Genomic DNA, 27,420 nt, shown 5'->3' with positions numbered 1-27,420 from the left:
TTAGTAAATCAAAACATTATAAAATATGTAATTTGAGTCAATTATATGAGTTATCTTTATAAATTATATATTTATATATATAATATATGAAAAGATTTGACCATTTCGTTGCATTTATAATAATATAAATAGAAATAAGTTTAGTTTGTTTCCTTTTTCAACTTAATATTTTTGGCGGGATTTTACTATATTTGGCAAAAACTCAGTTATTATATATATATATATATAGATATAGATGATATATTATATAGTCTCTTTTTTCAGTACATAAATTTCGAATTTATGTCATTATTATGGTATTATAATTAGATATAGACATGGCAATGTTTCATTTGAATCACTTTATTAAATTTAAAATAAATTATATAAACGATATTCATGATTATATTAATATATCATAAATAATTTTAAAGTATTTATTTATACGATGCGACCGGTGCGGTTTTCCACTAAAATTGCCACCACACCATATTATGCGGTGCGATTTGCTATTTTTTTTCCAACCGCGGTTTTGATGAAAAAACTGAACATATTGGGCGGGTTTTCATTAAATTTGATCAGCTCTAATGATCAAAAACAAAATTTAACAAGGTAAGGTTACATGGCCAAAAATGTTAGTTTTCCCTAATTTTAAGGAATTGCTTAATACATGAATATTATCTTTTTTGAAAATTAAATTTACTATCCATCCACAAATAAAATATTTAGATTGGCATTATGTACGAACTTGTCTTCTACAGATGGGAAATTAAAAGAAAGAACGTCGGCTGAGACTACTGGCAATATGGGTCCGCAGCATTTAAACATGGAATTTAATTTCAATGCAACTTGGGCAAATTGATCGTTCGTGTCGTGCGTCTTATACAATCTTTTGATACCATATTTAATTATGTAGATAAAGGACAAATAATATTGTCTAGAAAAAAATAAAATTCATTGAATAAAGAACAAATAATTAACCCAATATTCGAAGAATTGGATAACGCTTAGAATATACATGCAGATATAATATTATATTTGAATTAGAAATATTGGAGAACGAAAAACGATAAATCCAGGAATTGCAAATAAACTCAAATTCAAAGAGTGTTTAAATGCAAATGCAATCCTCTCCTACACTTCCTCCTACATTTCCTCCTACACATTTAAATTTAGTAATAATATTTTATATTTTTTTACCACTGAAACTAACCATTATATCTCTCTTTCACTTCTTACCTTTATTATAATTCAATGATATCTAGTTCTTATGGAAATATTGTCATATAATAAAAATGGTTGCATTAAATAAATTTTATTTTACTTAAAAACTATTTACACTAAAATAATATATATTCTTTTAAACAAATTTGTTTATACGTATACATACATTTAGAGAAAAATAAAAACATTGATTAAAATTTAATTAGATATCAAAATTTTTAACTAAACTAAATTATATTGCAATTAAACTTATAATAAAATATTAGAAAAATTATATGATTATGGATATCGATTTTTTCAATTTTTTAATTAAATTTCTTAAATCTAAAATTTTGGATAAAAAAATCTTTATACATAATTTCAATTTCTTCTTGAATTATTACAATACTCATTTTATGCTTATTAAAATCAATTAAACTAACTTAAACAAAACATATTAAATTCAACATACGAAAAAAAAAAAAACAAACAAACAAATATATAAAATTGAACGAATATTATCACTCCAATCATCAAAAATTTTAAATTATACTAATTTGGTAAATCCTAAATTATTAGGATAAATATAAAATATGATATAATTTCAAAAATATCTTTATCCTAATAATATAACATAATAAATAAAACACACCAACTTTCGGTTTTGTAAGTCATGATATATCTTGATCTATTTTTCAGGCGAGTATTGGTCTATACTTTGGGTTTTAGCAACTTCTTCTTGGTTTTAAATGTTCTTATTCTCTCAAAAAAAAAATTAAATGTTCTTATAATATTTTATTATATTATAATTATTTTTCCAAGTTTAAGTTAAAATATTAAAGTAATTTTTGATATCTTAGATTTTGAATAATGTTTTTAATTTTTTTTATGAATGTATATACGTGTATAAAAATATGTATTTATAATTATAATCATATATAGTATTATAAATAGTTTTTTTAAGCAAAATAAAATTTATTTACAGCAATAAAAAAATTTTATGTGTCAATATTTCTATAAATACTAGATATTATTTTATTATAATATTGGTAAGAAGTGAAAAAGATATATTGCTTAATTTTAGTAGTAGTAAAATATTAATTTACTAAATTTAAATGTGTAGGAGGAAATGTAGGAGGAAGTGTAGGAGAGGATTACACTTGGTTTAAATGTGATGTGGTCCAAATGTGTGTGTGTAAACAAGCATTTGTTTACATACAAGAAGCTAGAGAGACATTTGTATTGAAAGAATTGGTCTCACCCTCATATAAAAATGTGACCTTCAACCACTTATTTGATCACCATCAAATTCACAATCTACATATTTATTCAACAGCAAACCATGTCTAGCGTAAAATACTTTTTAATGTTGATAGGATTATTATTTGTCTTGGCCGTCATACCTCATTGCATGGCTGATTTTACTTCTTATGGTGGCATTAAGCTAGAACCGGTTAAGCCGTCTCCGAATCTTCCAATGGGGGCACGACCACTCCAGGTTCAAAACCCAACATCATCCCACCGTTTCCTCCATATGTCCCCCCACCGCGGGCACCTACCCTGCCATCAAATTAAGCACAAGTGGGGAAGACAAGCCGATGAGATTATGTATTATACAACCACAAACCATATTATTGATTAATTAAGATAATAATCTTGAGATCGATGATATGATGATAAAAAAAAAAAAAAAAAAAATTGGATGCTTTCCAATAAATTGCTATTTTTCCTTATCTTCGATATTCTCATGATATATTAACTTATCCATATATATCGTATCTAAGAATTTTATTTTTATTTTAATATTTTGAATGAAGACAAGAAATCCGATGGTAAGAAGCATGCAAAATCTTAAGAATGGGATACCATTATATTGATCATCATTAATATATCATCACCCGCTGCAATTAATTTATTTTTGGATAATGTTATATGTACATGGAGTCTTACACGTTTGTGTTACATATGACTCTTAAAATTACAGTATTCCTACATGCATTTTTGTTCAATTTGTTGAGATAATAACATGAAAGGGGATCGAGGATAATCAAGATGTAGTGATTGTAAATAAATTATAAATTATATATTTACACGGTTTTAAAATAAATAAAAATATATAATTTTTATTAGACAAAGGAGTTTTGTAGAAATTATTCGGTATCTGATCAATTAATAAATATTTCAATCTTTATATCTAGTATACATGATAAAGGAAACAAATATTTTTACTTTTAGAATTTAAGTTATCAATTTTTTAGTTTTGAAAACGATATGATAAGAATAATAGATACGATGGATCAGAAATATACCTATAAAATATAGAATTATGTTCTAATGCATCACAGTCTATGTTTTGAAAATAAATCCTATTGCCATCTAAATCAAAGCCAACATTATAGTATTGTTGAGCTAACACTCCTATTATATTAGGATATTGTATACCAAAGTTTCTACGAATGACCAAGAAAAAGATGGGTTCGTTTATTCCACTCCTATATTTAAATCAGCTTTTTCGGAAAAATGAAATGTCAAAAGAGGAAATCCTTGTAGGTCTCCATCAATATTACCATGGTAGCATAATTTGTCATCTTCAATATTCATAGAATTTAGGATTCCGTCCATCAAGTTATCCACCTCCTCCAATATCGATTCATATCAAATTTCCTCGACATTAGATAATGTCGAGCCGGAGTCAATAACAACATTGGATTTATACTTCTTTTTCATCAATTTCAAGTTGTTTTTGATCGAGTGATATTCCTTCGACAGTGACTAGTGATAACCTCAGTAACTGATATTTGTTGGGGTTGAATAACCTTGAAGAACTACTGCGCTGCCAAGGAACAAGTGATTGTATTTATAGTCGGGATGTCTAATACTGCAATTCAATAGGAGAATTTTCTTCCAAACAGAGACACCAAAGCATATGTACTGGTTGCTTGGAGTCCAATTATTCCATGTATCTCATACATATTGTCTCGTGATATGCCAGTTGCATACCCAAATTTTATGTTCGGAACTAATTGTAATATCTTATTGGGTCACAAATGTGAAACTTTCCAAGGCCAAATTACCAGAGACATCCATTTTATCTGCATACACAATATAAAAATGACAAAGAGAGTTTTCTTCTGCAGGGTTACATATGGTCTTGCTTTGAAAATTTATACACGCTGGGATATATCATTGCACTTCACGAAAATCCACAAAAGTATGGATAATATATGTTACTAAAATTAAACATGCACTAATTGCATAGGGTGCTATGAACCCATAATAAATCACTCCCAGTGTCCATCATGGAGTACTGGCGGATTCGAAGATTACCTATGTATGCCTCGGTCAAAAAAGTTAAGCCAGGATATATATTGAAATAAGAGAGTTGTGACTCCAGATTTTGACATGTTCCTACGAACATTTCTCATGCTTGTAAGTACTCCACCCTGGTTTGTGAGCTTTTTAATTCATTTTCCAACAATCTGCAATGGAAATATTTTATTGTAGAAGGGAGAAAAGATAGAATAACGATCAATGAGTTGTGTGTTGATTGCATGGGGTGCAGTAGAAGAAAAGTCTCCAATATTTGGATGGTCATAAAAAGCAAAACCATCTTGATCAGTACCATATTTTTGCAAGGATGTATTATAAGATAGATGCTAAAATTTGAAGTAGAAAATACACAAAAACACACAGAATATATATACAACATTTAATTTAATATGCCACTAAAAAAATTAATTTAATATGTTCTTATGTTACAAATTAGGTTATAACATTAGTTTTTGGTGATATTTAATTAGGTAGGACATGTCAAAACAATGAGTGGTAGGTAAAACGCAAAGCATGTGTATGTTGTAAGGTTCTGAGTCAAAGATAATGCAAAAATTGTTATGTAAATTAGGTAGTGCATATGGTACGATGAAATATTACGCTAAAAAATAGATAAAAGGTCAAATATATATTTCTCTCTCAAAAAAAATCTTAATATATTTCATTTTTTTGTTTGTTTAAAATAACTGAATTTACATTTTTGTCCTCAGTATTTCATTTAATAATTAATATATCTGTCATTTCCGAGATTTTTTTTAAAAAAATTTTATGTCATTTTATAGATTAATCAACTTATTTATCCAAGGAAGATTAATATTTTTAATATTTAATTCATATCATTTTTTGTATCCATTTATTTATTAAAGGTAAATTAGTTGTTAATATTTAATTCATATCCTAAATCTATATTCTATATATTTTTTATATTTAAAAGTGACACTTTTGATCATGAATTTTCAATTTTTTCCTCATTATTTCATTTCATAATTAATATTTTTGTCATTTTCAAGGTTTTTTAAAGTTTCTCATGTCATTTTATAAATTAGTCAATTTATTTATTTAAAATAGATTGATTGTTAATATTTATTTCATATTTAGTTTGTGTATATTTATTTATTTTTATTGAAGACAAATTAATTATTAATATTTAATTCATGTCCTAAACTAAAAATTATTAATTGAAAGTTATCTTAATATTTTTTTGTCTACATATATCTATCTATATCAATAAAAATGGCACTTTGGTTATTAATTGAAAGTTATCTTAATTTTTTTGTTTAATATAAATCTAAAATTATTAATTTTTTGAACTTATTTTAATTTTTATCGCGCTCGCAATGTTTTTAATCTACTTTCTTTATCATAATATTTTTATTATTTTAATTTAAAGAAAAAAAAAGTTTATTATTTTTTCCTTTCCAAGGTTTTATAAGTCATTTTATAGATTAATCAATTTGTTTATTCAAGGTAAATTAATTGTTAATATTTTATTCATATCATTTTTTGTGTTCATTTATTTATTCAAGATAAATTAATGGTTGATATTTAATTCATGTCCTAAATATATATTCTATATTTATTAATATTTAAAAGAAAAAAATTGCAAATTTAGTCGTATATGTTTGTCACTTTGCGATTTTGGTCCTGTATGTTTTCACATTTCAGTTTTAGTTCTGCATGTTCTGATTTTTGGCAATTTCGATCCTTTTTATTCAAAAATGTTTACGTGGCACTGTGCACGTCAGCTCCACATCAGCACTGAATTTGTGTCACATCAGCGCCACGTCGGAAAAGGACTAAAATTGCCAAAAAAAATAAAAATAGTTGACTAAAACTGAAATATGAAATTATAAAGGACTGAAATCGCAAAGTGACAAACATACATAACCAAAAAATAAATTTTTCCTATTTAAAAGTGAAAATTTTGATTATAAATCTAAAAAATTATTAATTTTGTGAACTTATTTTAATTTTTATTGTGCTCAAAATGTTTTTAGTCTAATTTTTTTAATATTCTATTTTTATTAACTTTTAAGAAAAAAAAAACTTATTTTCGTCATTTTCAAGGTTTTTTAAAGGTTTTTCATGTTATTTTATAGATTAATCATTTTATTCATTCAAGGTAGATTAATTGTTAATATTTAAGTCATATCATTTTTTTGTTCATTTTTTAATTCAAGATAAATTAATTATTAATATTTAATTCATGTCCTAATTAAATCTATATTTTATATTTATTTATATTTATATCTAAAAGTGACACTTTTGATTATGAATTTACAATTTTGTCCTCATTGTTTCATTTAATGATTAATATTTTTGTCATTTTCAAGTTTTTTTAAGGTTTTTCATTTCATTATATAGATTAATCAATTTATTTATTTAACGCAGATTAATTGTTAATATTTAATTCATATCATTTTTTGTATCCATTTATTTATTTTTATTCAAGTCAAATTAATTGTTAATATTTAATTCATGTCCTAAACTAAAAAAAATATTAATTGAAAGTTAGATCTTAATTTATTTGTCTGTATCTATATATCTGTAAAAGGGACACTTTGGTTATTAATTAAAAGTTACCTTAATTTTTTTGTCTAATATAAATATAAAAAATTATTAATTTTGTGAATCTATTTTAATTTTTATCGTGCTCACAATGTTTTTAGTCTATTTTTTAACATAATATTTTTATTATATATTTAACTTTTAAGAAAGACAATATATATATATATATATATATATATATATATATATATTTAAAAGTGATCTTTTGATTATAAATTTACATTTTTATCCTTGTATTCCTTAGGCTTTTGTCTTAATATGAGGTTGTTTAAGTAATTTAATTAATTTGTTAATTTAGTATGATATTAAATTTCTGTTGGGAATTCATGCTTGTCCCCGTCCCGTTTTTTCTTCCGATTTTGATCGCCTTTCACTGTTTTAACCTGCACTAACATGTGGATCAAAAAAACACAAAGAAAACAACACAAGAGCAGTAACAATAACGTGAGTAAACTCAAAGCTTCCGGGGCTCAGATGCTACGACTATCCGAATCACACATCAATCCACGGCGAAGACCGCAAAAAACTCTCACGCCTTAACCAATCCCACTGCCCCTACACACAGTAGGAATGCCGGAACCAACACAAGAATGAGAGAGAGGGCAACAACACATAGAAATAACACAAAGCAAGGGGAAGAGAAGACACACAGTCAACACTCCACCATCACACTCTCAAGCTCTCTCGGTCTCGCACTCAGCAGCAGATTGAGAAGAACGACCGCCTCACTCTCTCTCGCCCTCTTTAATCTCTCAATCACTCGACTCCTTTTATACACAAATGACAAGGCACTCCAAGGATTTGGCAGCCCAGAAATCACGGTGAAAATGGGTGTTATCGGCTGCCCCATGTTTCACGCAGAAAGAAGAAAGATTCTCACAAAGTTTGTCGGCCACTTTCACATAGAAAGAATGGAACTCTCACAGAAGCAGAAGGAACACCTACTGCCCTCTCTGCCGATTAGGGAAAAGGGGGGAATTAAATAAAGGCTTGGAAGTGGGCTGGGAAATTATAATGATGGTTGGGCCAAAGCCCAGCAATCTCCAACTTTTTGGCCCAACGTCGGTTCACTAGGTTGAAGAGTCACCTACAGCCATCATCATCGTCCCACACAGAAAATACATAGTTAGTACAAAAAACCAATATGCAGCGAACACAAAATAAAGCTACAACACTACATCCAAACAGAACACAACTGTCAAAAAATATCAAAGTTTAAAATTTTCAGACTGTTTAAACTTTTCAACATTTTCAGAATCATGACTTAAACCAGGTAAATGCTTCACCTTGTTTGGAGCCGAGACAAGTTATGAAAAATATCTAGTCATAAATATTTTTCACACAGAAAAATAATAAAAACAAGCTAGCAGATTTCACACAGAAAAATGCAGATAATCTCAAAGACACATGTGAATCACAAAGAAACACATCGAAAACAACACGGAGATGGAAACACAACAGTGACCAATCATGGAAACACGATAGTATCCAATAACAAAGGCGAGATGAAAACACAACATTAACCACCAAGCACATACATCCTAGGCTTCTACCAGTAACAAATCCCAGCACATAGCATCCACACCAAGCGGTTAGGCTACTAAAGCAGTAAAAGAGGTTCCAACCAATATATCAGGGCAAAACTCATCGCAAGAGTTTCGATTCCAACAAACCAAAATTCCAGCGCGATGTACGGACCCAACGTCCATCTTTGGCAGCATCCAACGGGAACATCGGCACTCGGCGGCGACGACAACTAACGGACATCAACCAACAAAAGGCAGCACCCAACGCCTCGGTATGACGAACAACTTCAACCCGTATCTCTGATACCACTGTTGGGATTTCATGCTTGTCCCTATCCAATTTTAGCTTCTGATTTCGATCGCCTTCCTCCGTTTTAACCTGCACTAACATGTGGAACACAAAAACACAAAGAAAACAACACAAGAGCAGTAACAATAACGTGAGCAAACTCAAAGCTTTCGGGGCTCAAACACTACAACTCTCTGAATCACACATCAATCCACGGCGAAGACCGCAAAGAACTCCCACGTCCTAACAAATCCCACTGCCCCTACACAAAGTAGGAACGCCCGAACCAACACACGAACGAGAGAGAGGACAGCAACACATAGAAATAGCACAAAACAAGGGGAAGAGAAGACACATAGTCAACACCCCACCATCACACTCTCAAGCTTTCTCGGTCTCGCACTCAGAAGCAAATTGAGAAGAACGGCTGCCTCACTCTCTCTCGCCCTCCTTAATCTCTCAATCACTCGACTCCTTTTATACACAAATGACAAGGTGCTCCAAGGATCTGGCCAATTAGAAATCATGGTGAAAATGGGTGTTATCGGTTGCCTCATGTTTCACGCAGAAAGAAGAAAGATTCTCACAAAGTTTGTCGGCCACTTTGACACAGAAAGAATGGAACTCTCACAGAAGCAGAATGAACGCCTACTGCCCTCTCTGCCGATTAGGGAAAAGTGGGGGAATTAAATAAGAATTGGAAGTGTGCTGAAAAATTATAATGATAGTTGGGCCAAATCCCAACAATTTCCATGAGCTCATTTCAATAAATATTCATCGTCTTTTGTGTATTTTTGTGTATCATGATCATATTAATTAATGGCTTCACAATTTCAAGAAGAAGAAAAATTAGAGACTTCAAATTTATTTTATTTTATTTTAATTTATTTATTTTAACTTAACACTTGATCATAAAAATTGTATATCTTTATCTATCAATTATTCAAATAACTATATTTTTACTTCTGAATTTTTGTTATTTTGTACGTTGATATATATCTATATATGAATTCAAATTACAACTACATTCATAGATTTAAATATTTATATAATTTTTTTTATGTTTTTTACTTCAAGTTTAAATATCAAATTTCCAATTATTGGTTAGATTTTCAAATGCTTAATTTTAGTAATGATTTTCTAAGTAAAATGATGGATAAATAAATAGAAAATTACTTATCAAAGTGTAGGATTTAGTTCTCTGCTTGAATCATGAATTTGCATACATGTTTTTCTCTTCATTAAAAATATAATGCTCATTTCAATAAATAGTACTCATCGTTTTTTTTGTGTGTTTTTTTGTGTATCATGATTATATTAATTAATGGATTCAATGTTTCAAGAAAAAAAATTAATGACTTCAATTTTATTATATTTTAGTTTAATTTATTTATTTTAAATTACCACTTGATCATAAAATTTTTATATATTTATCTACCAATTAGTCAAAGAATAATATTTTTATTTTTGATTCTTTGTTATTTTCTACATTGATGTATATCTATGAATTTTGTAACGCCCCGATTTTATCTTAATCGACTTTATTTGAGATAATCGGAGATTACAGAGTTCAAGAGCCGACTTGATTTTGATCAGGGTCCTTTTTGCAAATTTTGGATTTTTCAGGGACTAAAACGCAAATTTGGACTTAAATAGATATTTAAGCAAGATTTGACTCTCTTTTCACTTCATCCTTCCCCTCCAAGCCGTCTCCCTCCATTGAAGACGATAAAGCGACTTCCAAGCTTTCCAGATTTCATCCCGAGCTCGATCCGTCCGTTGGAATTTATTTCTGAAGGCAGATTAGCGATCACGGCTGCGAGAGCTTCATTCTATCGTAAGTTTTTCTACGATCAGATACATTCTAGTTTTGGGATGTCCTTAGAATCGATTGAGTTTCTAGTATGTTGACCTTGGCAGAGTTCTGATCGTTTATTCTTTGTCGGTTTTGAAATAGAGCGTCGTTTGGATTTGTTATGATTTTTGAAGGGATGATCGAAAGTTGAGTTTTATGATTCGTTGGAATTGGATTGTTATGGTTGAATGTTGATTGATATGAGTTGTTTGGATTGATATTATGCTGTCTGCAATTCCGGTTTGATATGAATACAACCGTTATGCCGCCGGTTTGAGTTTTGGATTGTCAATCGGTTTGAATTGTTTGAGCCAAGCCTTCGATTGAGTTGTATGTTAATCTCGAGCCTTTATGACTTCTTGTACAGATTGATTTGAGGCCAGTGGAGTTGCGAGATTGCAGCTTTGTGCAACTTGGAGATTGGAGCCGGTATAGTATCGATTCTCTTATTATCGACTAGGAAGTTGATTGAATCTTGAACTGAGGAATCGTTGTTGTTTCCAGGTTTGGAGCATCGACGTTGTTGAAAAGAGGTATAAGATGAGTTATACTGGAATGGAACGTGTGACTCGAATCCGACTTGATTCGAGTGTTCCGGAAAAATCACATACTTGCATGTTATTTGATTATTTGAGTTATTTGAGTTATGTTTTGCATTGCATTCATATTGAGCTAAGAATCCTTGATTTGAGCAGCGGGCAGGACGACCCTTTTATGATAGACGTTTTGGGGATTATATTGTGAGTGGCCTGGGTGTAGCCGTTTCACCTAGTGCTAGCATACTCCTTATAATCGCACCAAAGTCTAGAGGATGGAGATACATAGCACCACCTCGATCGGGAGAGTCGGTGAGTTGTTTACATGATCTTGTCCTCGGGATCCCAAAAGCAAAAGCAGCAACTCTTTTGATTATCCGACTTGATAATCCCAGATTTAAAGACATGCATTGCATTTATGCATCTGAATTGAGTTTATATATGCTTTTGGAATTGCATGGTTGTTAATTGAATATCTGGAAGTTGATGCATTTCATTTGAGATGTTTTATGATATGCATGTTTGTCTCTTTTACTGGAAATTATATTCTCACCGTATTATCCGGCTGTTGTCTTTGTTTGTATGTGTACTTGGCAACAGGTGGGGCAGGACCGTGTCAGAGATCGCATGGCTAGGTGGAAGAGTTGATAGAGTGAGGCCTTGTTGTTGTAGAAGTCGAATTGTAATCGAAAGTAGATTTTATTCGAATTCGTTTTGTATCGGTTATGGAACTTAGATTGATGCATGTTCTATTAGTTTGAGATTGTATAACTCTAGAACTACCTTTGTATGTTGATTACATGTTGTTGGATTCGGATTTGAGCATGTTAGATTGAGTTGGATTGAGTTTGTAAGGAAAGGCATACCTTGTTCTGTATATTTTCTGGGCAGGGGGGGTGCGCTCGATCATATGAAATGCTGGGATCGAGCGCAGCCCGTGAAAATATTGAGGCAGAGACTTGCACAAAATGGTGCGCTCGATCCTGGCTTTTTTCCGGATCGAGCGCGGCACATGAATCTTTCTCGGCAGTGAGTTCAGGATTATGGTGCGCTCGATCCTGAAATTTTCTAGGATCGAGCGCAGCACTATTCATCAGAAAAAAAAAATTTGTTATTTATTTAATGTCTTATCTTGTGGCCTTTGATTGATTATCGATAGGACTAACTCTTGATTAGATGATTAGAATCGGGATCTCACAAATTTAATTGCAACATTTTTAACTTTTAACTTTTTTCACGTAAAGATGTGCATGTTAATGTCTTGCACTATATAAACTTTTTGATATTAAATTGGATTCAGTTTCAACTACATTCATAGATTTACATTTAAATATAATTTTTTTTGGATGTTTTTTACTTCAAGTTTAAATATCGAATTTCCAATTATTGGCTATATTTTCGAATTAATGCTTACTTTTAGTTATGGTTTTCTAAGTAAAATGATGGATAAATAAATAGAAATACTTATCAATGTGTAGGAGTTAGTTATCTGCTTGAATCGTGAATTTGCATACATGTTTTTCTTTTCATTAAACAATAATTGTTATATATTTTTTTTCTAGTTGTTTAACTGTTTATGAATTCAGATTATATTAAATAAAGTAATATGCATAATACTTTGTTTATGAATTGAAGTATATAGCATTGATCTAACTAACTTGGTGACATTTTTTCCAAGTAATTGAGGGGACAAATATATTGATTACAAATATTTTGGGACAAAATAAAATTTGAGGAGAAATCTTGTATCTTCTTAAATGATCTGACTTATTTATATCTATATCTATGAGATATGTTGATATGATCTAAATTTGTGATGAAAAATAATATTTTTTACATAAAATATATTCAATTTGTTGGGTGAATCCATCTCGTAAATTGGCCGGTGAGATGGTCTAATTAATGGAAGTTTTAATGAAAAATTTTTATTGATTAAATTAAATATTCAACAATATTAATATATTTTATGTAATTATGTACTGTTTTAAAAGTACCCCAATTTTTTTTTAATATCGTAAAAAATATTTGTTTATAACTAAAATTCATGTCGTTTTTGGTACTTTATATGATATAATATTAACTTAAATTAAAGAAAAAAACTGCAATTTTGATTCTTTATATATGTTTGTCACTTTGGGACATAAGGACATAGAGTTTAATTCTAGCATCAACTGAAAATTTCAAATCAAATTTATGTTCTTATCTAAAGTCGTATCCCGACATTTTTCAAGACAACAACTGCAAAATCCTCCGACTCCAACACTACTATTGTTGTACTCTTTATTTATTTATTATAATGTAAATTAAATGCTGGAAATCCATGTAAAAATGTATACAAAAGATACATGATTACTGTATTAATATATGGATTTAAACACACAATCACACTTGTACACGTGTATCACGAGGCATATCCCCTTATGTACGTGTGCCTATCATGGACACCCCCTCGCAATTTATTTTCAAACATTCAAGCAACATATATGACTATTTTACAGGGGACATACGTACTTATAAGACCATATTATATATTTTCCTACTTCAAACTTCGTACTGAATATTACCAGCCCAATGCATATATAATAGTAACAAGCGATCGAAACCATGCACGTCAAGGGTGGCCACCACCATAACCTCCACCAGGATAACCACCACCATAACCTCCACCAGGATAACCACCACCATAGCCTCCACCAGGGTAACCACCTCCATATCCAGGGTAGCCTCCTCGATAACCGCCGTAACCACCACGATATGGATACCCTCCATAACCACCACCACGATATGGATACCCTCCATAACCACCACGATATGGATACCCTCCATAACCACCACCACGATATGGATACCCTCCATATCCACCTCCAGGATATTTTGCATCATTAACCTCATCCGTCTTGTCAGCCGTATTCTTTGCTGCAGAAAAATTAATAATATTATAACTAGTATTACATGCATGATTTGGCATCTATAAATATAACATGCATGTCAACAAAAAATTAAGATTATATTTCTTCATATTGTCAAATATAATAAGTATGCATGGATATGATGCTTACTTGTGTCCAGAGTAGTGTCTGTAGCCTCAGCCAATTCTCTAGCTGCAGACACTTCAGAGAGAACAAGAAGAAACGTAGCCAAGAACAAGCCAAGAAACAAAATCGCCTTCAAACCCATTTTTGAACGTAACTAGTTGTACGTGTTATTTAAATTTTTTGTTTCAAGTTTTGATGAGAATATTGTTGGCACATTCGGGTCTCTATTTATAATACTATATAGCTAGCTAGGATCATATACATATGTTTATGATTAACTATTTAAGAGTAGGCCCCTAATAATTATATATATATATAGTTGGTTGTTAGATGTTATACGTCTTCAATTAACATTTAAATTAATTTTTTGAATATTAATGTATTATATAATACTTCCGATTCTTTAATGATTTCAAAGGTCAGCGCGAGCGAGCGGCAGCTTAAATTAATTACAACTATTAACAAATTGTGAAGTTAGGCCTACGTTCTTGTTCGATATTGCATATATATATGTACGTCCACGCGCGCTTGCATGCATTTAATTAAATTTGTCACTCATACACATATATAGGTCAACGTCTCAATTAACTGACAGACAGAGAGAGAGCTAGTGACTTAATCACAAACTAGATCAGTCGACTAGTTCCACTTGACTCGTGAGTCGTGAGGGATCATTTCATTCTACCTTATGGCATTACTCCCAATGATAGATCTAAGGTGGAGATTGATCAATATTTGTGGGTTTCACTAAATAAATTGTAGGCCCCACATATATTGATAAATCTCAACCCTTAAATCTAGGTTGGGGCATTGCCTATACAGGTAGGATCTCATCTACCAGTCGTGAGATGATGTACGTGATCATAATAATAAGATAATAAATTGAAATTAAATATAAAAATAACTTATTTTAAAACTTGAATCAAGTATAAATTAATGATGTGAAAACGTTGAATCTCATTGTTCAAATGTCATAAATATACAAAATGTGGTCCAAATTTGTTCCGTGGCAGAGGTCGATATATTAATTTGACTAGTTCTTATTGATCAAAACAATTGATTAATGCTCTACATTAATCAAAGCCATCCCGAATTAATAATTACGTCATCCAAATTCTATAGTACCATGTATTTCCTAATTTCATATCTAATTGGCTAGCTAGCCTAACCGATCAAGATTACTTTCATGGCTGGTGTGGAGATTTGAGTTAATAATTGGTCTTATTATTTGTGATTTGGATCAAGATCATATTTTACTCTAAAAAAATATTTCAAAAAATTTTTATTGGTTTCGAACCATTTTTGTGATATATATAATATCTCTCATTTTCATAAAATTATTGCAGCATGCATGATCATATTTGATATAAACTGTAAATGGTTAATATAGAGATGACAATGAGTCGGGTATGGGTAGGATATCGTGTCTCCATCCTCATACCCATTTATTAAATTCATCCTCATACAATACCCATCGGATATTCAATTTCATCTGCATCCTCATATCCGTCGGAGGATCAGATATCCATACCCTACCCATATCCCCATTTATCATATATATACTTCATACAAATACATTTTTTCAAATTTGAATTATTTTGATAAAACTCTACTTATTTACTAGATTTTTATACTAAAATTTTTAAGAGAACAATAAAAAAAATGAAACATAGAAGAAAATCTACAACTTAAGAATTATATAAAAAATAAAACTTCGACAAAATAGCATTTGATTTATACTAATAATTTTCATTGTTCCATCCAACTAACATAATTCAACAAAAAAATTAAATTATCATTTATTTAATATAAATTAATATGTATATATATATTTTTATATTTAATCGGATATCGGATAGGGTATGGATAAGATATTACTACATCCTCCTTCATCCCCATATACAAGATCCTCATACACATTTATTTAATCGGGTCCAAAAAATGCCTCCATACCCTCCTCCATTCGGGTCGGATATCAAATTCTCCATCGGATTCGAAGGAAATTGTCATCCTAAGTTTATATGATATATATATGTGATAGGTTACACCTAAAAATTCAACTGGTCCTAAGTCCAATAATGAAGGTCAACTCCAAATATTTTTGGGCCCAACTTATTTAAATATTATATATATTTAATTCAAGCAGGCCCTGAATTTTACAAAAGCCCATAAGAGGCCCAAACCCATGAAACTCTCCGAATATCTATAAATAGCTCAAGTCACCTCATTATTAAGGTACACACTTTTTTTTAGCACTATAACGCTCTACTCTTGATTATTATTCCTTGAGTAATCATTGACTTAAGCGTCGGAGTGTCTTGGCCGGAAACCCTCCCGGCTACTCTGACTTTGTTTTGTGACGTAGGAACAACCCACTAAAGATCTCCACCGAAAACATACAAGGATTTGTTGATACTCCGAACTTTGCGGAAGCAACGTGTCATATACAAATAATTTTAGGCTACATCAGCTTGGTGCGCCTCATTCCTATATTTTGTGTGCATATATATAATTTTGATATATATCTATATTATATTATATTATATTATATTATATATTATTTATTTATTTATTTTATTTTATTACCTATAAATATACCAATTTTATTTGTGTTTTTACTTTCTCACCTCTTCTTCATTATTATGTTTTCCATATATATATATATAACGCAGATTCGTACGCGGCCCTATATGTGATCACTATTTCAAATGATTGGGTTGACGAAAGTCAAAATAATAGATTATTGGGATCTTCATTAATATTTACGACTTTGGAAATTTTCGACACTAGCCTAATTTTGTAAAAATAAATTTAATTATGATTAATTTTTTTTTTATTAGACTGCTTTACAAGTTAATAATTAACGTAAAGGAAATTTTACATTTTAATGTTTTTTTTATTAATTAGGAAGCTTCATTTTCCTTTTTTCAGGTTCATTTCAAACTTGCCTCATGATATTATTATTGGGGAAGATTTAGGGGAGGGCCTTGGGTCAAATTTCATTTTTTTTAAAAATATGATCACCCTCGGCAGTGTATTGGATTACACGGGAGATGGTCAAATTATTATTATTTTTTTTTAGTGAAATGGCCGTCGGTGAGTGCTTAGTAGGGAGAGATTATCACATGAATTGGTGATATGAAATAGAAATGTGAATTATTAAATGATTGATAGATGAATGAGCGCGATATTAAAATAGTGTCATAATTGATATGATTTTTGTGGAGTTGATAAATCAGATATTAGATCCAAATAAGTTTAGTTTATATATATATATATTAACAAACTTCCAATTAATTATTGAAATTTGATTTGAAATTACCATTATCTTCTAATTTAATTTTCAATAAAACAAAAATTAAGCAAAATAGTCATTTTATATTATTTTCTTTTTTTTAGCCATTAGATGTTTTATTACTTATCAAAATGACACTCACTTTGTGACTTTTGATATTTTTTTATTTACAAAAATAGCACCCACTTTATAAAGTATATATATTTTTTTGTGAATATTTGTTTAAAAAAACATTATATTTTTATTATTTTTAAATTTTACAAATTATTATTTATTGTCTTTGTTAAAAACGAAAGATAAGAGCACGCTACGCATGCAGCGAAATACTAGTATATAAAAAAAACTACGAAGCCATTTAACTTCAAAAGAAAAACAACGAAGCCATTTCAAATAGGAAAGGAACTACATCTTTTACTATTATACAAACAGTACTTACATGATATGTAAAACGTACACAATGCACATGCACATATTGCAATATGTATGGATTCGTGTTCATCCACTATGATGAACGCAAATCTTTCACACATTTATTAACAATTCTCACCATCGGTTGTATCATACAACAACTTCAACAAACATCAGTATGCATGATATAAGATATATATATAGATAGCTAGCGCAGGAGTTGTACATATTCATCAATATTAATTTCTAGGCTCGCTTTGCCAATCAGCATCGGGTACTTGACCGGCAAAGTAGCAGCACCTGCATCCGCCGCCGCCATAGTAGCCGCCGCCGCGACCACCACAGCATCCAAATCGGCAGCGGCCACCGTAGCCTCCACGGCCTCCTCCGGGATAGCCACCACGGCCTCCTCCTGGATAGCCTCCATATCCTCCTCCGGGATATCCTCCCCTTCCTCCTCCGGGATATCCTCCATATCCTCCTCCGGGATATCCTCCCCTTCCTCCTCCGGGATAGCCTCCATATCCTCCACCAGGATATCCTCCATATTGATCTACCCCGACTTCATTCGTCTTATCGACTTTATCATCATTTGCTAAGAAAAAATAGACGACCCATGACATTGTATAATTGTGCCACTATAATAATATCTCACTATACATGGTTTTTAACATAGAATTAAATGTACTTAAAATTACCAGTATCCTCAGAGTCAGTGGTGGAAGCCTCTGCAGCCAATTCCCTAGCTGCAGCTACTTGGGAGGAAATGACAAGATATGTGGCTAAGAAAAAGCCAAGAAAGAAAAGTGCCTTCAAGCCCATATATATATGTTAATTATTTCTTTGAAAATATTTATTTACTTTTCTAAAATATTTGGTTATGATTTTGGATGAGAATGTAGGCACATTCGAGTCTCTATTTATAGGTACAAAATTGGGATGTGATGATAATCTATATATATATATATATATATATATATATATAAATATGAATATATTATATATTAATTAAGAGCTAGGGTCACACGAGCTAGTAGGCCTTGGATTTGGTTGGCTGTTTTTTTATAATTACGTCATCAAGACTTTTAATCAACTACCTTTAGTTAACAGTCAGTTGGTTAATTAGTAGTTATGTAATTTAATTTGTTCCTTTTTCTATTGTCTGTATTAGGGATGTGGACATATTTTCTACACGCGCGCATAACTCAATTTTCTCTCATCTTCTTGATTCAAATCTAATACTGTTGGAAAAATTATGTCTTTAATTAGCTTGCACAAGTCAACCCTAGCTAGCTATCTCGTGTGATAACTCTATATATGTTCATAGAACCACGCATGAAAATTATAACTTGTTCCTTATAATAAACCAAATACTTGTTCCAATCTCCAGGTCCCAAGAACCCTAGTGGTTGTTTCATGTTCGAATCTCATCGACGATCTGAGCCGATGTTTAGTGAGTCAGGTTAAGTTCAGGTAAATAATCACCTCCATTGTATAAAAAAAAGACTGATTTGTTTCATGTTGGTCTGTAATATTAGATATATATATCATGCCAAATTGTTTCTTGGTACGCACGTATAACTGTTGGTTGTATATATTAATGGTAAATTTCAGAAAATTCTGGATTTGGTGCGTAGCTATGTATGCTTCACCCCATCATATATGCTGGCCAATGTATTTACAATTCGAGATGTAAACACAACTACCGTTGTCAGAGTATTAAATGGAAAAGTATGTCGAAAATGAATACCCATTACAGATGTGTGGGTGCAGTAGTACGTATATAATTAATGTGCATGCAGGTGTGTACTAGACCATGTCTCCACAAATAGTTGTATTTTATAAGCCAAAAGATCTCTTATATTATATTATCCGTGCGATACACCGCGATATATTATTTTAATAATTAATGATAAATATTAGTAAGTATGACATTTTAAAAAAATAAATAAAATACAAATTAGCAAAATGAAATATTATATATTGTATAATTAAAAAACAAATTCTTCCTGCAAAGTATATGGTAACTTATTGTTTTTGACAAAAAAAAAAATATATAAAAAAATAACTCACCACCAATAAAATGAGAAAGATAAGAAAAATAGAATTTAAACTAAATCTTCAATGAAAAATTTAATAATTTTTTTACTTAAATATTTATTTATTTTGTAGGAAATCTCTTGATACCATTTTTTCAATGTCTAGAAATAAAATTTAAAATGATAAGAAATGTGTTAGATTAATAAAACATAAGTTAAAAATTACAACTAATAAAAAACTAAAAATTAAACAAAAAAAAATTATATTATCGATTACATCCACATTCTTTAAATCTCTAAAACTCTTGAATTCAAACATCTTCGAAAGAAAATATCATCAAAAATATCGCATACGTGTGTTTTAATTACATAAATTTGATTTTATATTTCAGTTTATTTTCTGCAACAATTATGTTTTAATAACAAAATAATGACTTTTTTTAGGATTGGTTACACTTTCTCTATGAAACCATATTTTCATTGTTGCATGTATACGTAAATCCTATAAAATAGAGAAAAATATATTTTATACTCATATTTATAGATTGATAAATATCAATAAGAATAATATATATACACATAAACATCATGAAATATGTGTTTAAAAAAATCATAAAATGTGCATTACAACATTAGATCTCCCTTGTTTTGAAACGAATATAGATCGTAACAGAATCAATCGTAGCTTAAACACTCAATGCAAGATTATTGAAGTGTCGACTTCAAAGATAGCTCTAATCAAAATAAAAGAGTCATTTGTATATTTTGATTGAATTATTATATCATTGCACTATTCATATATTACGTGAGTGTTCAAATCAAATGATAAATTTTTTGTATATATGGTGGAGTTTTCAAAATAATTTTATCAATAAAAAAGGGTAAATAGTGATATGCTATGTATATAGACACACATACACACACATAAAAATTATTAAACATTTCACACATATATATGGTAAACTAACAAAATTTTATTGGGTAGAATATTACATATTATATATATATATATATATATATATCATTTATCATTTATGGAATATTTTGCATATATATATATTATAAATATGTATTAAAAAAGTTTTCATACGTATTTAGCTCCATAAAAAATGTGTATAGCTTTAATATCTATATCTTTCATGTTTATAACATAATTATATTTTGAATTGAAAATTGGTATATTGTAATATTTATTTACACAAAAAATCTCGCGAGACGGTCTTACGGATCAATTTTGTGAGACGGATCTTCTATTTAGATTATCCATGAAAAATAATTACTTTTTATGACAAAATATTAATTTTTATTGTAAATATGTGTAGGGTTGATCCGTCTCACGAATAAAAATCCGCGAGATCGTCTCACAAAATTTCTACTCATTTATTTATAATATTAATCATTATCTAGTTTTTATTATTAATTTTTTGGCTAATTAAATTTCTGTAAAGAAAGTAAATTTGAACCACTTATTTTTGCACATTATTATAGATATGTGGCATGTTATGCATCCAATAGGTGCTCACAGAAGTGCTCACGGTGGGTGCTTACCATAGCAAAACTTTATAATTGTGAACGGAATATTGATATATTATCATATATAACGTTTATGAAAATTTTCACACACATATATGGACAAAACAAAATTAACTAAAATTAAAAATAAGGAAAAATTTCAAATTTAGTCCGGTATGTTTGTCACTTTTCGATTTTGGTCCTCTATGTTTTCACATTTCAGTTTTAGTCCTGCATGTTCTGATTTTTGGCAATTTCGGTCCTTTTTATTCAAAAATGCTTATGTGGCACTGTACACGTCAGCTCCACATCAGCAGTGAATTGGTGCCACGTCAGCGCCACATCGGAAAAAGGACTAAAGTTGTCAGAAAAATAAAGATAGCGGACTAAAACTGAAATGTGAAAACATAGATGACCAAATCGCAAAATGACAAATATACATGACTAAATTTGCAATTTTCCCTAAAAATAATGATAAATCCAATGAAATTTCAAATTTTGAACAAAAAAATTGGTACATTATCATATATTGTATTTATGAAAATTTTCACTATTAACATAAAAAAATTTAACTGAATTTGAGACATTATTATATATATAACATTATGGATATTTTCACGTATATTTGGATACACTAAAATTAAATGATTTTTTTATAAATATTATCAAAATTTGAACCGAAAATTAATATATTGTCATATATATTTATGGATATTTTTACTCACACAAAACTAATTGAAATTCAAAATAATGATAATATCCGATTAAATTTCAAATTTTGAATAAAAATCATGATCATCATCCTCATTATATATATAGCATTTAATTAACATGTTTCTTTATTTAGTAAATATATTTTTGCGGGAAATTGCTATATTTAGTAAAAACTCAGCTTATATATATATATATATATATATATTTGTGTGTATGTGTGTGTGTGTGTTCACCCTGCGACTATGTTGCATGGATACATATATGGGTACGGATCGGATACGATAAGTATACATTGATACGAAAAATTTAGAAAATATAAGATAAAATACGGCTAGGACACGACTATTATTAAAAAATATATATAATATATATATATATATATATATATATATATATATATATATATATATAAAATATATACATATATATAAATTTAAGAATAAAAATAAAAAATGTACCCGAAAACGTACCCAATAAATTTTAATTTATTTATCAAGTAGTCCTCAAAAATTTATTATTTTTAAATTTAACCTTTAAAACTTTTAATTATTTGCAATTTAGTTCAAAACGTACACAAACCGTACCCGAGTCGTACCCAAACCGTACTCAGGCCGTACTCGATCAGTCAAACTTGAAAAAGTTTAACGACACGTATTTTTTCGTATCCGTGCGTTGTACTCGTACCCAATACTCAAATTTTTTTTTGAAGTACCCGTGCTACATATTCCTGCCACCAGGGGCGGACCCAGAAAATTTGGTCAGGGGGGTACAATTACGGACGGAGGTATGTGTTGTTCTGCCTGGGTGGTCGCTTGGGTGACCTAATTTTTTTTTCCTATTTTTTATACATTAAATTTAGTCAACTTTGTCAATATTCCCGTGAATAATTTTAAAAATAAAAAGATAAAAGCTCAACACAAAAAAATAGAGAGCTTATAAAATTTTAGTTTGGATAGAGATAAAAATCTGGCTCCGTTATTGGATAAAATTCATAAAAAAATCATAAATGTGCATTTTATATCAACTTAAAAACGACCAAAAAAGTTAAAATATTATCATCAATTCATACATTATACAATTATTTCATGATTTATTAAACATATTTTCTTTGAAATATAATAAATCAATATTATTTAAAATTAACATGTACCATATTTAATTTTATTAAAAATTAATATAAATATATACTAATAATTTTTATAAAAATTTGAGGAGGGCCATGCCCCTGGACCCTACATGGGTCCGCCCCTGTTAATCCATACAGTATATATATTATGATGTCATATCTATTTTTAATTCAAAGAAATGATTGTAAAACTCCCCATAGATCGATATCTAATAGTATTTCGAAAAATCAGTAAGTGTGAAAAATATACATGTTAATGGACTAAAACCGTGAATTGGTTGATAACATGATAAAAAAACGAAAAGTTACACGGGCAAAAAGGTAGAAACGATGATTTCCGTAATTTTAAGGAATTGCTTAATACATGAATAATAGTTTTTTTGATTAAATTTACTATCCACAAATAAAATATATATTTAGATTGGCATTATGTATGAACTTGTCTTCTATAGATGGGAAATGAAAAGAAATAACGTCGGCTGAGACCTGAGAGTACTACTGGGTCAGCAGCATTTAAACATGGAAATTAATTTCAATGCAACTTGGGCAAATTGATTGTTCGTGTCGTGCGTATTATATAATATGTAGATAATGGACAAATAATATTGTCGAGAAATAAATAAAATTTCATTGAATAAAGAATAAATAATTAACCGAATATTCGAAGAACTGGATAACGCTTAGAATATACAAAATATAATATTTGAATTGGAATCGGAGAACGAAAAACGATAAAATCCAGGAATTGCAAATAAAGTCAAATTGAAAGAGTCTTGAATGTGATGTGGTCCAAATGTTAATCGCTAACTCGACAATTATAGGTTCAGCTTGATGTGTCGTCTTCCATTAATTTATAGGGTTATTTGTAAACTTAGATTTCGAGTCCGTTTGGTTAGAGAAGCCGGAAATCAAAAGCATTTTTTTTATTAAAAAAAACATTTTTAAGTGATGCGTTTGGTTACAAAGTCATTTTTAAAAAGCACTTAAAAATATTATTTTAAAAAGCAAAAATTTCTAGTTTTTTGGATTTTTGCTTTTGATTGTGTTAAAAAATTTAAATAAAAGCATTTTTTCAACATTTATCCAAATACCAAAATGATTTCTGTTTTTAAAAATAAAAATACCTAAAAAAAACTGAACTTATTTAAGCATTTTTTAAAACTTTCAGCTTCTGCATTCAAAGTGGCCTTCATTTAATCTAATTAAAAGAAATACACGTAACATTTTTTATCCACGTAAGACACACACATATATATACACACAAGCACATTTAAACTCACGAATTAATTAATACATATAACAAAATATTGAAACTCACTTTTCCAGGTAAATTAATTAGTATATAAAAATAATTAGATGAAGGTTTTAAAAAAGGTGAAAACATGATCAAGTTTAGAACGAACATAAAATTGCGTTTCGATATAGTTTTTATTATAAGCTTTATGATATTATGTCAATTAATTAATAGATTAAAAATAAACCAACTAAAGAATCGAGTACAATCATACGGAAATTCATCGCACAACACAAAATTTACGTGATTCGGCTGGTAATCCAGGCTGACTCCACGGGAGAACAATCGCAACCGTATTTTATTAATCACCAATATGAAAGGCTCAATTCAATAGAAGATTATTAATCAACAATCGCAACCGTATTTTATAAATCCTGCAAGAACACAATCAAGTTTATTCCCTAGATTTCTCCTTCTAATCTGCGTCTCAACTTCCTTGTATTCTAGTGTGTGTAAACTTGAGCTCACTGCGTGTTTCCGTTGCAAGACGATGTCGGCCTTTTCTCGTAGAGGTAGCCCATATGTAAACTTCATGATACTTCACCGGCTGGCTTGTCCCGTCAGCCCATTTTCCTCACATGTCAACTTTTTTTTATCGGCCCATTACTTTTACTACTGGCCCATTTACCAGGTTCAATGCTTGAGTAAAGACCTTCCGGCTAATTGAATTGGACAATCGAGGGGTTGCAAATTACATTTTAAATATTTGGTGCGAAAATTGTATTTACACAAAAAAAAAATGGCATTTTCATTGAATAGGTTTACCGCCCTTGAATTTGCCAGGATGTAAAATTTTATAATTAATATAACATAGTTTTACTGTTTTAGTTGTAGAAAAGTGCGTCAAATACTCCTGTGAAATTCTAGATGAGCAAATACCTCCCTCTATAACAGTTTTAGAGCATGTTCAATGGTGAGATGATGTTGATGAGATGAAATTGGTAACTTCAGTGCATGATGATGTTCGCGATGATAACTTCATTGCTTGGTTTTGCGAGGGTGAGATGATATTGTAGAGAGGATGTTGAAATATTAATTTTTTATTTTATTAAATTTATTTGTATGGAAACACAAAATAAATTTTCACAATTAAAAAAAAATAAAATTACATATAATTAAATTTTAAATATTACAAAAAAATATTTGAATGGTTCGTTGGTGTGATACCCGTGACAAAATTCATGATATAATAAAGAAAATATATTTTTGTACCTACTAGTGAAATAAAAACTAAGATTTCTAATTTCAATTATTTTGGCTAAATCTCGGTTCTCATATTATACTTATTATTTTACATGTAAAGAAAACTTATTATTTTTATTGACTAGTATTATTTTCAAAATAATGATTTATCTTAATTGTCATGTTGAGGTGAAATTATTAATGTTTAAAATTTTAAAAGTGACATTATATCTAATTATTTTATATAATTATTGTTTGATTATTAATTAGGCTTAATGCCTCAATTGATTGTCTTTTAAAATTCTCAACCATGAAAACACACGTTCAAGTATATATCTTTATCCATTATAAAGTTCATAAAATCCATTTTGTGTCCAAATTTTCAATATAGATAATTTATTTGTCATGTGTTAAAAATTATTGACTAGTCTTTAAATTAACCATTATACCATACTTATTATTTGTCATAAACCACCATGACTTATCAAATTCCTACCCACTAACCCATGTTTCCCCTCTCAAGTTACTACCCACTAAACCAAATTCAATTCCTTACATTTAATGTGACCCTTTGAGTTGCTTGAAATTTTAGTATAAATATACTACACTAGTCACATTCTCATTTCAATCCATAATATTCATAAAAATAAAGAGAGATAAATTATATGGAAGACATGCATATTTCTTCTAAGAGTTAAGTTCTTGTGGCATCAAAGAGTTGGGCTTGGCAAAGAGTAGATGAAGCTTTTAGAAGAATTTTATATCAGTTATCGATTCAACAAGATTTTCCGAGTAAGAGGGCTTCTACCTTTCTTTTGTGTAATATAAGTTTCTACACTTATATTTATTTTTGTGTGTGAGTTAAGTTTTATAAAATAAATACTTATACTTTTGAAAATTCGATCGGCATGATAATATTCGTTTCACTTTGATATATATTATTTGTTGGCTATTCGTGATATTATTTGAAGCATGTTAGAATTATTTGGAAATATTTGAGATACACTGTTAAGAGTCGATTTAGAAATGGTTAAAGAATTTCCGACAATTTGATTTGATTTGATTTGATTTGATATGGCCCTGATGCGGTGGGTAATAATAACCGTTCCTTTGGCCTCGCCCCTTAGAGGAGTAACATATAGGTGACTGATCAGTAGAACCACGGAAAATGAGATAATTAACAGTGCAATATTTGCTTCGTATTTGTTCGAATTCAGCATGCTTATTTTGTTTCGAGATTATAAAATATACATGAGTACGTGTAAATATATTTTGGTGTTTATCGTGCTCGATCGGCCCCCACTTGCTGAGTGTTTCCCAAAACACTCACCCCCTTACTTTGCTCCCCAGATAAGAATGAAGATGAGTTAGATGACAAAGAACAGAATAGGTTCTGAGGTTGGTGAGGATGGATCAGTTCAAGTTGAAGAAATATTTTTACTTTAAATTTCATTTTCGCTTCCGCATTGTTGCACTTGTGTTTTTTTTCTCTGTAAAAATAGTTATGGTTTATGAAATAGACTGGTTTT

At 29.7% G+C, this 27,420-nt stretch overlaps 2 protein-coding genes across 4 annotated transcripts in view; both read right to left on the bottom strand.

Annotated features, from left to right (window-relative positions):
- Positions 1–18,949, bottom strand: part of LOC140890712 (uncharacterized) — a 77,901-nt gene extending 58,952 nt beyond the window's left edge. The window contains exons 1-2 of one of the 2 annotated variants that reach the window (XM_073298717.1): positions 18,723–18,949; positions 18,425–18,619 (exon numbers count right to left, since the gene is read on the bottom strand). In XM_073298717.1, the coding sequence (XP_073154818.1) occupies positions 18,425–18,619; positions 18,723–18,846 (319 nt within the window). In that variant the 5' untranslated portion in view covers positions 18,847–18,949. Of the gene's footprint in view, positions 1–18,000; positions 18,620–18,722 lie in introns of those variants that run through there. The other variant, XM_073298726.1, reaches the window with a different exon arrangement.
- On the bottom strand, positions 13,618–14,542 carry LOC140875427 (uncharacterized). Of its 2 annotated transcripts, XM_073279105.1 has the most exons (4): positions 14,346–14,542; positions 13,990–14,202; positions 13,877–13,947; positions 13,618–13,839 (listed from the first exon to the last, which is right to left on the bottom strand). In XM_073279105.1, exons 1-3 carry the CDS (start codon positions 14,461–14,463, stop codon positions 13,898–13,900), a joined length of 381 nt encoding a protein of 126 aa, XP_073135206.1. In that variant the 5' UTR covers positions 14,464–14,542; the 3' UTR covers positions 13,618–13,839; positions 13,877–13,897. The 2 variants fall into 2 exon arrangements, with proteins under 2 accessions (XP_073135206.1, XP_073135205.1); XM_073279104.1 differs by having other exon boundaries at positions 13,618–13,947; positions 14,346–14,541.
- Positions 18,950–27,420: the final 8,471 nt, after the last annotated feature.

Source organism: Henckelia pumila, chromosome 1, assembly GCF_033568475.1.
Source record: "Henckelia pumila isolate YLH828 chromosome 1, ASM3356847v2, whole genome shotgun sequence".
NCBI classification, from domain to species: Eukaryota; Viridiplantae; Streptophyta; class Magnoliopsida; order Lamiales; family Gesneriaceae; genus Henckelia; species Henckelia pumila.
This window is presented reverse-complemented; position numbering and strand designations above follow the sequence as displayed.